This window comes from Taurulus bubalis (genome assembly GCF_910589615.1).
Source record: "Taurulus bubalis genome assembly, chromosome: 14".
NCBI classification, from domain to species: domain Eukaryota; kingdom Metazoa; phylum Chordata; class Actinopteri; order Perciformes; family Cottidae; genus Taurulus; species Taurulus bubalis.
The window spans coordinates 11,172,516-11,187,479 of record NC_136602.1 but is presented as its reverse complement, the minus strand read 5'-3'; the positions used below and the strand labels follow the sequence as shown (position 1 = coordinate 11,187,479).

The 14,964-nt window shown below is 38.9% G+C and overlaps 1 protein-coding gene across 1 annotated transcript; it reads left to right on the top strand.

Moving 5' to 3' along the window:
* Nucleotides 1–6,256: 6,256 nt before the first annotated feature.
* prokr1b (prokineticin receptor 1b) lies at nt 6,257–9,592 on the top strand (the record flags this gene model as incomplete). Its single annotated transcript, XM_079229549.1, has 2 exons — nt 6,257–6,708; nt 8,887–9,592. The coding sequence occupies 2 exons, from the start codon at nt 6,257–6,259 to the stop codon at nt 9,590–9,592; spliced, it is 1,158 nt and encodes a 385-aa protein (XP_079085675.1).
* Nucleotides 9,593–14,964: the final 5,372 nt, after the last annotated feature.

The following is a 14,964-nucleotide window of genomic DNA, read 5'->3' as shown; positions in this document are numbered from 1 at the left end:
TCCCTGTTTGATATGGCAGATTGGATGGTGGCCCACCACAGGACAGAAGGGAACATTCGTGCAGTTCAATTTGTGTGGACTGTGGAGAACTATTCCTGCCAGAAGTGGCCAAGTGTTGACACACTGAGTATGCTCATACTGTTGTTTGAGTTCATGATCTCCAAAATATTGCACAAGTCATCCTAAATTATAGAAATGTACATGCAGGCAGCTGCGTCCTGGGCAGATCATACAGTTCACTTAGTTTTTATTGGTTGTTTATTGTACGTGTTCTGTCTGTAAAACACTCAAACTGGGAGCAAACAACAATCTTTCTGAGCAAGTTAGGGTGGGATCCTGAATATGTAACACAAGTTTGAATCTTTCTACACATTATGTTGTTTGTTTTAATAGAAACGACAAAGAGAAAAGCCAGTATGTGGCAATGTTTGTGTTTTGCTGGGAATATAGCTTTGGAGCTGTTATTTCTCTTTTATTTTTGATCACAAGAAAGACACCTTCTAGTTGTTATCCTCAAGGTGCTTTCAAGGTTTTCTGTTAATACCTTTTTGTATTTCCATTATTTCCATTACAATAACATTTAGCAGAGATGAGAGGAGAGAGTGATATACAAATGAGGAAGAGACAGAGGAGCTTCTGCTTTCGCTCTCTACCGGCTGTGGTACAAGGTCAGTCAAAATGTCCCTCTCGACAGATCTAGCAAGCTGTAAAACGACTGGATGAAACACGTCAAATGGCTTCACATCAGCATTTCAGCATATTTTGGCCCCAGCAAAGCCCAAAGCTCAAGGGCAGACTGACAGCTACAAAAGCTGCAGTATGAAAAATGTGATACTAACAAATGTCATGGACACAACAGAGTAACGGAGAACTAATTTATCGTTCAAACATGCTTTTCTTTTCAAACTCAGTTATTTGATCAAAGAGACCAGAGTTCATGTGATGACCTTTACCTACTTCTACCTACTGCACTTGTACATACAGTAGTATACCAAAATAACTTGATATAGTTCAAATGAATGTGCAATCGACAGACAGTCAAACATAAAAAGCAGGACATTTGTTTTTTGCAAAATCCTTCCTTCCAAAGTTAGGGTGACAGAGACTATATCACACATATTCTACTTCAAAATAACTTTACAAATGACATTTACGAGATGCATACTGTGAGTATACATTAATCTGTCTTCGTGTATGTGTCATGGCTTGACTCCTTCAGCCTTCAGAGCGTTCCTGTGACATTTCCGCCACGTTGTTTCAAGTTTCAAGTTGCTGCGTGTTGTGTGACCACACTGGTGGAGTTGACCACATTCACACACACCTTCATGTGGCCTTCATACACTAATCACAGAGCCTGCCATACAAGGTGCTAAACTGCTCATCAGGATCTAATCCAATGCTCAGTCACACACACACACACACACACACACACACACACACACACACACACACACCCATTTTACCAACACAGACTGCCTCTGTTCAGATTTAAATCCCATATATATATATATATATATATATATATATATATATATATATATATATATATATATATATATATATATATATATATATATATATATATGATGCATATATATATTTGTATGGATTTGGGTTCCCTGCTGCTTATCCCTTAACAATTTCACCAATAAACTATGTCACTATCGGTCCAACCTCAACTGGGGGCCATAGATTGTAGGTGTTGTACATATTCTCATATTCTATAGAGAACGCCAGAATCACACTGCGGTCATTTTCCATTTATATTTATTGGTTACGAGTGGCAGTAAATCTGAGGCCCAGTTGAGATTAAAGAGCTATCCAGAATTGGAAATGAGAGCCTAGTGTTTATCCTGCTGGTCAGGCCTCCGGAGCTGCTGTATAACAGACACTAGCAGGGCCGAGCGTAGCGCCTAATATTTAGAGGGTGATAAAAAAACTAATAACACGCAGAGGCAGTTCTCTCATCTCTTATGAGCTGTTCAAGTTCTAGGAAATAAAATAATTGTTTTTATCAACCTTTGTCCATTGTAGATGACAGAAGGAGTTGGCTTGTTGTATCTCTTGTTATCTGTAATGATGTTTGAACTGCTCCGGTTATACAGTATCTGCCAGCCCGCTGCACTCAATGTGAGAGGACACGCAAAGCCATCACGCCCGCTACTGACAGATGATTGTCTGAGGCGGTATAAAACCCACTAGTGCTATAGCTTTCCATCACAATAAGGAATTGATCTGAAAAAGTCATCAGGGCTGCTGTCTGCACGCCTGTTCATCTGCTGTTCAGGATGGTTAACCTCAGAGATCTGCTGGTGACAGCTTTCTGCTCTGTGAGAGAGGGGAAAAGTCTCATGTATTCAAGGAACAACGCAGTTTAACATCAAACCACTAAACATCATGAAAGTCTGATTTAAAACGGAGCTTTTTATTCACAGCTGAAAATGAGACATGGTTTCTTGTTTATTATGAGCAAATGTGTTCCATATTGATTACTATTCTAACCGGCAGTATGCCTTCAGTGCCAGTAACAGCCATCTCAGACCGTCAGAGACGAGAGCACCACACGAGACACTTTACATGTACATGACACTTTGATATTGTGCATTATACTATGTGCATTACATGATAACTATAAACAGTCCAACTGAAAGAAAAAACAACGACCTTACACTGTCATACAATCATTTCAGATATGAAGCCACTAACAGTGATGGAACATTAAAGGTGCAAAGCTAGAATATTGTTTTGTAAACTATATGTTCAGGTATTTAAAATTGTTTTATTTTGTTGCATTAAAAAGGGAGTTAAATAATCTATCAGTATATTTATTAAACATACCAAGATCTCTTTTCTGAGAGAGATGCCTGTACACAAGAATAAACATACAATGTAACTAAACACACACTATTCAAAGACTCAAAAAACACACACTTTACTCAGTAAAAAGAAAGTGGTGTAAAAATCGCTTGAGTAGGCCTGTAGTTTTTAAAGGCTTCATAAGAGAATTATAGATGTTTGTGTCTGTTCCAGCTGAATACGATACACCAGAATGAATGTGGAATATTATGTAAACAATCATGCTCTTTATTTTCTGCCGCTGAAGAATTTTTACCCAAGTCCTGGTAAGATCGCAAAGCAGAGTTGTACAACTCGAGGAACTCAGTAAGGAAAAGTGTCTTTCTCTTCTATTTAATAGTCCTTACACTTACCAAGCACGGCCAAACAAGACATTCACATGTCAGTCATAAGTTGGACATTTTCAACCTGAGGCAACATTTACCTGGCAGCTATTATAACAAGAAAAAAATGCAGTGGGGAGACAGTCATTTGACTTCCTGCTGTGGAGAAAACGCAGGTTGCTTATTTACACACATTACCTCAGGAGCAAGCAGTTCCCTATCTTGCAAGCATTTACTCGCCCAGCAACAAAACATTCAGTTCATAATGGAATGCCAATGAATGTTTGTCTAGAGGGGGTCAGTATATCTCTGGCCAAAATTCTTCAAATTTCTAAATTCTTTGAAAACCACCGACAAGGACAGCACAGCCCCTCTCTCCATTGGAAAGGATGGCATTGTCCCAAGCAATGTCACCCATCAGCCAGCTCTGACAAGCCTGCTCTAAGCTACCGGCCCGGCTCCAAACAAACGGACAGTTAGCGACAAGCTGGTGAACACAGGAGCATTTAGCAGCCAAAGAGCCAGATGTTTCCCTCAGGAGCTACAGACCACAAGTAGAGTTATGGTGCGGGAAGTGTTGGTCCTAAGGTTGTAGCAGCACTCACTGCTTTTGCTTTAGGCCAATTGTTTAACTGCATGTGAAAAAAATATATAAATAAGTATAATAATACAAATTTAAATTAAATATCATATGTATAATACATGTTTTTTTTACACTGGGGTATTTGGGGTTTATTTACATATTTAATAATAATAATGAATTATATTTATATAAACCAGCATATAGTATGGTTGTAACTTTGTATAATACTCAGTTCATCAGTGATGTGAACTATAGGCTAGACTGGAGTCTGAAATCCTCACTGGTGGATCCTTGTCTCCGGCATTATTATATTTTATAATAACCTGCTTATGGGTCATATCATTCACCACCTCACACCCTCTTCCTCTCCTTTCAGTTCTCATTCATTAGTTCTCTGTTGTTGACTGTGTAGATGTTGGTGTCAAGTTTGCTGTCTGCTGTAATGTTAAAATAATTAGTGTCAAATGTTGTTTATAATTAAAAGATATAAATAATCCTGACAATTTACATGAATGCCAAAACAAATTAATGTGGCTCGGCGTTCAATTTGACATCATTATAGACTGACTTTCTCTCAGCACCCCCAACCATGACTCACACGGAGGCTCTGTTTTCAGTTCGGCTCGTTTGTGGGTTTGTTTGTCAGAAAAACTGTTGGCTCTATTTCCATGGTAGAATGTTCGTGCATTTGCAAAGGAAGAACCCATTAAATGTAGGAGCACATCCCAAACACTGGGCGATAGCCACATTATGTTTCACCAATGGAAAGGACCTGTAGTTGTACTAGCATCCACCAGGTGGCCACGTGAATGCTGATTCCCTCAACTTAAAAGATAATACATCAGGGTTGTGTTATTTCAAACCAATCAGTTTTTGCTGTTTCAAACCAGTTTACTAAGCTTCGTTTGGACATAAAGTACAATTCAATAATGTAAACTGAGAATGTATCTGCAAAATGTCCTGTTCTGTTGTTAATCTCTCCCTCGTTCTTCCATCAATATTGTAAGGTGAGCAGTCTTTAAAGTATAGAACATCTAATGATTCCTACACCGTATTGATGGACATACATTTAACTGCTGATCTTTGAACTGTTTCAGCACTAATGAACACACGTAACCGGGTGTGCACGCGCGCACACACCTGCCTCTCTCGCACCTCCTGAAAGCAAGACGGTGCACTTTCTCAGGCTCGCTTCGTCGTTTTTATTTTGCATTTGAGGCGAAGGAGTGACAGACGTAACTTTGCACGTCCTGATTTGTTCGAGGCGCTCCGCAGGAGATCTGAGCCGACTGGCAGCAGAAAGAATGAATGCGCGTGGAGGTTAATGGAGCGACCCTGAGTCCAATATTACAATTGTGTTCTGGGAGAAGTCGCGGGATCTTCTTCCTACAACGTTTGCTGGTAAGTGTCTTTTAACATGTTTTAATTAACTGAGTTTTATCCCTGGATACTCCGTAGAGATTAATATTCCTTTTTATAAATAAAGAGATAGAGTATCTCTCATATAAGTATACATTTGAGTGTTTGTTTATTTTACTCTCTTGATTTAAATGCACAGACTGTGATCTCCCTCCAGGATGTGATGATTTCTATAACAGTGCTCCATCAGTGAGACGCTCTATTTTTTTGGTTGTATAAACTACCCCAGAGCCTTAATTCAAAGTACATTTTCCATCTAGCTCTGCATATATTGATATAGTTGATGCTATTTGTGCATGTCGTTGCATTAAAAATATACCACTAATGATCTCCATATGCAATTACTGCTCTTATTGATTTAAGTACTGATTTAGTGGAGATCACATAAACCATGATTGTAAAACCAAACTATTTGATCTCAAATGATCTGACATGGGTTAGATCATTTGAGACATAATCATCTCTCTGTCTATCTTTCATATATGAGTGTGCACTTAATTGCCCTGTTCCACTGTCTCAATATAAATCTGGTATAATCTAGTTAAATGTTTTTTTTCCAATTCGTTTGGAATTATATGTTTGCTTTACCTCGTATGCTTGCGGGAGATTTAGGTGACCACAAATCTAATGCCCCGTCATCACGCTGAGCCTATTAGCCTGTTAGCTTGCTGTAAAGTGACATCATACTAATAAATGACAGAGGTCTTTGCTAGAACACATCAACTTACATTTTCATCCAAAAATATGGAAATGTCACACGTGCCAGTGCCAACATGATTACGCCTGAAGCACTGAGATCATGTTATTTGCTTTGATCATATCTTGTCTCCATGGATCCACGCTGCATGAGTAATACTGAGATGGGAACTTTCTTTTCCAGGTGAAGATGTGCTGCTATTTCCAAAGAAAAAGCCTGTTCACATTTCCATTGACATACAAACAACTTATTTAATGGTTAAGCTGGTTTCAAGGAATCATTGGCCAAAAAGTATCATCAATTTGCATCTAATTTGTTGAATTAAATTGCGGTCAAATATAAGTCTTTCTAAACCAAAATAAGAGCGTGTGCAAAGACATGGCAGACTCCAACATCAGCCTTACAGAGGTGCTGGAGAGTCTCCCAGCAGGGAAGTTGGATCATTACATGGACAGCTATGATTTGGACTATGGTATCCCTCCTGATGAGATCCCAGACACGACGCAGGGTCAGGCCTTCTTCGTGGCCACCATTGTTATCGGCATGGTGCTAGTCTGCATCATGCTCGTCTGTGGGTTTGGAAACTTCATATTCATTGCCACACTGACGCGCTACAAAAAGCTCCGCAACCTCACCAACCTGCTCATCGCCAACCTGGCCATCTCAGACTTTATTGTGGCAGTGGTGTGCTGCCCGTTCCTGGTGGACTACTATGTGGTGAAACAGCTTTCCTGGGGTCACGGATTAGTGCTGTGTGCCTCTGTCAACTATCTCCGGACGGTGTCACTATATGTGTCCACTAACGCATTGCTTGCCATTGCAGTTGACAGGTGAGTGTGGTATTTCTTTCATATTTCTGTAGGTTTATTGGTTCAATCCAGCAAGCCAATGCTTCATCCTTCCAGCATAGTTGGATGTTAAGTTGGATGTTGTCAGTAAGCGTCACTGACTAAACTACTCAGACAAAGATAAATGGATTTCCAGCACAGCAAATTCCTCAAAGTAGCTTTATCTCTTGATTTGTCATCTTCAATTTGGCTGACCTTTAAATCGGATATGGTGACGTCCCTGGTCGGCGTGAGTATATATAAGGTAAAATAGTCGGTGGAAACTGGAGCAGACGGTAAAGCTCTGGGTAGTCCAGCACTACCTTGATTGACTTCCACTTCATAAATTTACCGTTGACGGATATTCAAGGAAAACTAAATAATGATATCTGCCAGCTGTAATTTGCAGCGTTCTAAAAGTTGAACAATTCTTATCTCTGGTGCACAGCCATCACGCCCTGAAACCACGAGACCTTGATTGCTTCGTAAGAGGCACAGATCATTAAGCACTATAAACATAGCACGTATCTCTCTAATTGATTGAACTAACTGATTCATTGCCTGTACCTGTGCCTTGGATATTAAACACCTTAAATCCGAGGTTCTGTATGATGAAAGTCTTAGCAACGCAAATGGTTGCTATTGTTTCTTGCACAGTGCAATTTCTTATTTCAGGCATTCCCTGTTTAGTGTGTAAAAAGTTCTGTTTTTTTATCTTTACAAATGGAGACACTGATTTCTACACAACCCAGGTTTCCAGACTTAAACCGCCAGCATTGCCACTGCAGTGCTCTTCCTTGTGCGACATGCATGTAACATTACTACACTGCCTTGTACTGCACACAACTTACACAGATTCACAAAATAAGCTTTTGTTTAACATTCAAGAGGTAACCTGGAGGCTGGATAACGAGTGCTGAATGTTCCAAAGTGTTCATTATGATGTATTGTTCAGTCAATAATCCCCCTGACTTTGTGTGAGCTTACTTGTGTTACCTACAAACAGCAGCTAACTGAGCGCTGCCTGTTCCACAGAAATCCACAGGACTGTTGTCAAGCTAGTGGTTGTTAATCTACTTCTGTGAAGTTAGTACTCCGTACAATTCTAGGTTCATTCTAAAGTAGTGTGAATGGATATGCTGCAGCAGAAGCATTAATTGAATGAGACAGCAGTGTTAGAAAATACATATAAAAAAGAATACAATAATGTCACAAAATGAACCACTCAACTACCTTCTAGTTGTTATTTTAGATTTAACTCAAGATTGCCCATTATCACGACAGTATATTGATGGTAATCTAATTAAGAGGATGCTGTGCAAAGATGTTGCTAATTACCATTTAGTAACGTGCACATTTTCCACCTAAGTGGAGTGTGTGTGAAGCAGGTGTGAACAAGTGGTGGAGTAACATGATCAATACACAGAGAAACAGACGGTGAGTATTCAAAATAGCTGTTTTCCAATTTCTATATTAGTGCAGGGTAAATAAACTAGATGCAGCATGTAAATTAAACAGCATTGCAGTCACTGATAGGTGCTTTATTGAACTTTACCCTCAAAAAGATTTTTCCCAAAAATGTATGAATTCTTTGAGTTGCTTGAACGTCAGATTTAGAATTTTCACACTGCGTGACACTGTCAGATGTTTTTTAAATGTCCGTGTGGAAATATTCTAGATATCTTGCACATCATTTTATAAACATTTTCACCTTGATTTATTAAAGAAATATTGAAATGTGATTTGTTATGCATTCTATATTCACATTGAAAAAGTTGACCCATATATACTAACACTAAATATGTTTTGTCTTTAAAAGCAAGATGTGATTTAACACACAGTACATTACTGTTTTCAAAAAATATAGGTATATAAATAAATAAATTACATTGTATGTTAGTTCATGCATTTACCTCTTGCTTTACATGTAGATAAAAGAGGGAAATATAAGTAGCATCAGGACCTTTTGATTTACACTTCTATTAATATGAGAAATCCAGTGCACTGAATAATGGAGTGCCGTATATTGAACTTCAATCTTCCATGAGTGACTGAGATCCATTTGCTGAATCTATTGACTTTACACAGCACTCAGACTGCTCAAAGGGGCAGTTTGATTGCATTGTAGTATTTGTTTATTTCCTGCCTCTTCAATGGAACAATATGTCTTTGTTCTTCCAGGTACATGGCTATAGTCCATCCTCTGAGGCCTCGCATGAAGTACCAAACCGCCTACTGCCTGATTACAGGAGTCTGGATTGTTCCCATTCTGATATCAATTCCCTCTGCCTACTTTGCCTCTGAGACCATGTACCCTCATGGCGGCACAACCCCAACCACACACAAAATCTTCTGTGCCCAGATCTGGCCTGTGGACCAGCAGGCCTACTACCGGTCATACTTCCTGTTCATCTTTGCTGTTGAGTTTGTTGGGCCTGTGATCGTCATGGCAATGTGCTACACCCGAATTTCCCGCGAGCTCTGGTTCAAGAGCGTCCCCGGTTTCCAGACGGAGCAGATTAGGAAGCGGTTGCGTTGTCGCCGCAAGACAGTGATGGTCCTGATCGGGATCTTAACGGCATACATCCTGTGTTGGGCGCCGTACTACGGCTTCACCATCCTACGAGATTTCCACCCAACGCTCATCTCCCGCCAGAAGAACTCACTAGTGGCCTTCTACATCATCGAGTGCATTGCCATGAGCAACAGCATAATCAATACCTTCTGTTTTGTCAGTGTCAAGAACAACACAATGATGTACCTGAAGAAGATTGTACTGATGCGCTGGAGGTCAACCTATGCCCCCAGTAAGACTGTGGATGAGATGGATATTAGGACCTCCTCCATGCCTGTAACAGAGGAGATTGAATGCATTCACTTGAGGTGAAGAGGAGAAAGTCTTTAACATAGCGGTCATGTAGATGTGGGCTGTTGATATAAAGAAAGTTGTCAGTGATGATTTTAACATGGAACATGTATCTTGTGTTCAGATCACATTTTAGAAAGGTCAAACCCCAACAGGAGAGTACACTGATTAATGGGACAACATGGCCCAAACTTTGTTAGCCAGCAGAACATACAGGACTTCCATTTGTGGTATTATGGGAATGCAATTGTTGTGCACACTGTGACTATACACTGTGGTATTTTTAAATGTTCTAGCATGTGTATAATATATATTACATTTAAGACTTGTAAATACAGCTACTACTGCCCTTACCAACATGTTGTCATGCCAACTTGGCGCCACTTTCTATCGCACAGGGTAACACAGCGCACGGTCGCAGCAAACAAGAAACAATGACAACAAAAAACACTCGCTTCGGCAACAAAATCCCCTAGTAAGGTTTAGGAAAAACATCATGGTTGGGCATAACATAAGTATGGACACTAGGTCAAATTTAAACACGCAACAATACATAAAACATGTCCCAAACATTACAAATGTAAATCAAAAATAACTTGTGACAAAGCATTTGTATTTGATGTCGGGCTGAGAACTGGCGGATCTAAGATGATACATAAATACCTGGGGTTAATCATTAAAATGATGTATGCGTTTCCATTTATTTTGATTAAATGGTCAAATAACTCTAGTTGCAAAAAAAAAAAAGCCTATCACTGAACATTGCTTTTGTATTTTAAGTTGGGTTTGTTTTAGATGTTCCTTCTTTTAAAAATATATTAACGATTTCTCATTTTAGGGAATGTGAAACATTGGGAAGAATCATTGTGGTAAAACAACAAATACATACACCCAAGTGTTTTGAATGTCTTGAAAAGAAAATGTATTTTCTTAATTAGTCCTTGAAAAGAATTGATACACTGCATGCTTTATTTCTAAATTAATTGACTGTATGTGTATTTACTGTAATAAACAATGAAACAACTGAACGTAAAGCTGCTTTTATTTATTGAGCTATATTTTTATTTGCTTTTTTCTATTATGGAAGTTGCCTTTTAAAATCCATGGACTCGCTCATTATCCGTTATAACCGTGAAATGCGTAAAATGCTTTTTGTCATATTAGTCAAACACTGTGTACTTTGACCCACTAACTCTGTAAAATCCTTTCAGCATAAGTGCTGTTCCCGCACCTTTGAGAGGTAGCTGGGATTCTTGGGTCCTTAGATTAATACTGTAAATAAATTATTTTTCTTTTCTTCGAGATGCACAGTGGATAATACAAAATGTTGAAGAATGTCACTTTTTTAAACAACAGAAAGCTTCAGGTTTTCGTGTCATTCTCTCATATCAACATGCAAGGGCTTCTTCGCAGATTTGATATGTGCACTGACAGTCAACTATCTTTTTAACTTAAAATCCTGAAAACAACCTGACCGGCTCATGCATTTTACATATCAGGATGTGTCTACTGCTGAATTAAAGTAGCAAAGTCACCCTTTAATTTTTGTTATAAGACACTTTGGGAATATCTTATAAGAGTCACTTCCAAAATGCATTTAACATCCAAAGAATTTCAGGAAGAGCAAATGAGGAGGGATCCCTCTCCCAGAACAGAGAGACATGCAATATACGCTGTGTTATAGACAAACATAGTAAAATGACATTGAGAACATCCTGCAACCCTAATCTCTATAACTAAATTATGTGTTCACGCGTAGATTATGAGGCAACAGGAGAATATGTTAGCATCGGAGGTGTTCTGGTTTCCGTATGTAGTCGGACTAGTATTGACTAATCACGTTCAAGCTTTGGTCATCCAACGGTGATTTAGTTTTTTATTGGTTTAGAATCAGCTTGTAAACTGGCTACCTTTAGACATCATCTCTCAACTTCAACTCCATTCTCTTCTTAAGAGGCAAAGCTCAAGCAAATCCTTCTCACAGGTGGAACAAAAGAACACACTCACAAAGGGAGGCCGAGACGAGGACACACATGCAGAGGGAGAGGAGAGGAAAGAGGACAGGCTGAAGGATAAGAAGGATGAGGAGAAGCGCGCGCGAGAGAGAGAGAGAGAAAGAGAGAGAGAGAGAGAGAGAGAGAGAGAGAGAAAGGCACCCAGCTGTGCGTGTGGGACATAAACAAAAAAAGGATAAGAGAGATGACAATTGACATGTACTCATGTCCCGCCGAGTATTGGATTTGTGTTTTTGGCACTCCCCTTTCCACACTGTGAACAACATTAAGTCGACCACATGTAGTGTGTAGAATTATTGGTTTTAAGATACTAAACAATGATATATTGATCCTATAAATCGATTGATCCATGATCCTTAAATCACTAATAGGGATTAATAATGGATCAAAGAGCTTGGGTCAGAAACATTCCTATGTAAATAGTAATCAAGCGGGTAGCTTATCAGGATCATTTTGGGTCTTTTCATACATGACAATGTTGAAAAAAACGATATATTTGCACTATTGACGTTAGTGTAGTTGTAAACAACTAAGAGTGCATCATTATATTTCCATAAATGCATTTAACACCTTTATATAAATGTACACAGCAGTGGGTTGAAAAGGTTATTCACATTCTGATTCTCGTACACCTTTTAACAAGCTGCTAACCCTTTAATGTAAAGTAGGAACAGCAGCTGACCTTTATTCCGATCAACGTCAATCCACAGTGTGTGTCAGTCCTATTGCTTTGCATTCATCTTAGCCATACTTCTCCTGATTTGGTCAATATGTTTTTGTTTAGAATGTCAACAGTTTGTATATATTGTTACATCTTGTGCAAATTGTCTTTCAGTGTTGTCATTGTCAGGATCCTTGTTGTTGTCTGCATTAATATCTGTGCTGTGGCACATGGGGGTAAAGTGTCAGTGAAGTATCCCTGTACCTCAATTTCCTGAAGAACCAACATTTTCAAACACATATTTTGCTGTCAACAGACAGCTCGGCTTCTCGTTGTTTGGCTCTAATGGGCTATTTCTTAGTGAGTGTTTACACATCACCTTTTCTCCTCCAGGGCCCTATTCCTCGTACATGGTTCAACAAAGTCGATCAAATGTCCTATTATCCAGCTTAAATTACTGAGATGATTGACAGGCTATGTCGGTTCCTCAAAGACGGATCCGCCCTCAAACAGTCTCGTTAATTTCGAACAAGACGTCAGTTATTTGGATAATTGCGTGTGCGAGCTTCTCTTTAAAAGGGGGAGGAGTCGAACACAGATTCCATGATCTTCAAACACTACAGCTCAAACCGAACCGAAAAGCATGATTTGCGTCATCTTATCCTGAAAATGATCCAGCTAACTCAGTAAACCAGGTACGAGGAATAGGGCCCAGGTTGTATTGTGCACTTTCTCACAAGCCATGTATACTTCACAGACATTTCAAATGACATTGAACTTTTTTGAAAATGTATTTGTTGTCTTGTAAGTGTCAAACTTGAAAATCATTAGTTTTTGAACATTTCTCTTATCTGAAAAAAAAAAAGTACGAGCAAGTCCTATAGATAAAACTAATATAAATATTTAAAGAACAGACAGTCCCTTCCAATAAACATTGTGTGACAGCTCAATACAAACAAAAGGTTGTTTCTATAAAATGGGGATGATCGACCATGACTTTTTTTAACACTAATTCAAATCTAGATTTTTTTTGGGATTGAATTTATGTTTAAAAAAAAGCCTTGCGCTCAGCACTTGAGGGTTGATATTTTTGTAATATATATTTGTATCTAACTCAATGAAAAGAAAGAAGACTTAAGAATACAGGCTGGATATTGTTGGAACATTAGTTAAATAAATCAACACTTATGGGAAGAATATTTGGTTCAACAAAGTCGATTAAATGTCCTATAATCCATCTTAAATTAGTGAGATGATTGACATCAAGCTTTTCCGGTTCTTCAAAGGTTGACCCGCCCTCAAATGGTCTCGTTAATTCGAACCAGACGTCAATCATCTGGATAATTGCGCGTGCACGCTCCTCTTCAAAAGAGGGAGGGAACACAGATTCGATGAGAGTCAAACGCTACAATGGCAAATAAACTCGGAGAGAAAGAGCGTCTCTTCTCTCCCTGGAGGAGCAGGAGATGATCATGACTACATATGATGAATTTAAGACCGTAATCATGGCAAAGTCTAATGGTGCGTTCACATCCAAAGCGTAGCAAATATTCGCAACACTTCCTGTTTGTGAACGCAGCATAACGGTGCCTCCTGGTCTGGCTAGAGTCACATAAGCATTGCAAATATATCAAGTTAAATGCGTAAGTGTTGGGAAAATGTATCGGCTAATTTTAAGTGCCTCATCACCCAAATCAATCAGATTATATTTATTTAAATGTGGCAGTAGTATAATAATTAATATATACTTATGAGGATATATGCACTGTATGTATCATATATATGTGTATATACATGTATGTGTAGATTACCATATAACTAGTTTGAATATGTGTATGGGCGGATCAGTACCTTCATTATTTTCTACAATAATGATATGTATGGTGTACTAATAACACTGTCATATAATTATGAGTGCTTTCAGCACATCCATAAGTTTCTTAAGCGCTAAATAAACGCTACGAAGAGCACAGCATGCAGCGGCTTTCCCAATGTTCTCTGCATTGCAGACACTACAAACATGTACGGTACCACTTGCAAAAAAGCTCAAGGCTGTGATGAAGTCTGTGAGACACTGTGTGATCCAGTCTGCATAGTCTGTGAGACGGGCGATGCTCTGGTGTGCCTGTGGTGTTTCATGTACGACTCGATGAGGTCTCTGCAGAATCGATAGCGCTCATACAAGAAGTCATGATGATGTGAGAATGGATCTTGGCGATCTGGAAGAACTCTCTCCTGTTGAGTGATCGAGGAAGAATATGAAAGTAAAAAAGTCTAACTATTATAAAGGTATAATCATTTTCTTCTTCTGTATAACCATTGAACATATATACTGTTTGGTTATTATTTCAAGTATAGTTTGTGATTAGACCACATAAAGTGCATAGGATGCTATAAGTTGCTATGTTTTATAATCTTTTCTATATTATGGGTATTGTAAAAAGCTCTCCTGTGTAATAGGATCCAGCAGCCAGTGTTACCATATTAGGCAACAAACCCTCAGTGGTGGACCTTAGAAACAGGATCTAGGATTGACCCTTGAAGAAAAGGAGGAGGGGTTAAGTGTGTCTGTGAGGTACAAGAGCTGATGCACAGAGAGAGTAGAAAAAAAGGGGATTTTTTCACCAGAACTCAGAAAAAGAATTTCATCAGATCTCGGTCTGAATAGGGATTGCACCAGATTCTGAGAAAACTGGACTTAATATGCATCTTTACTA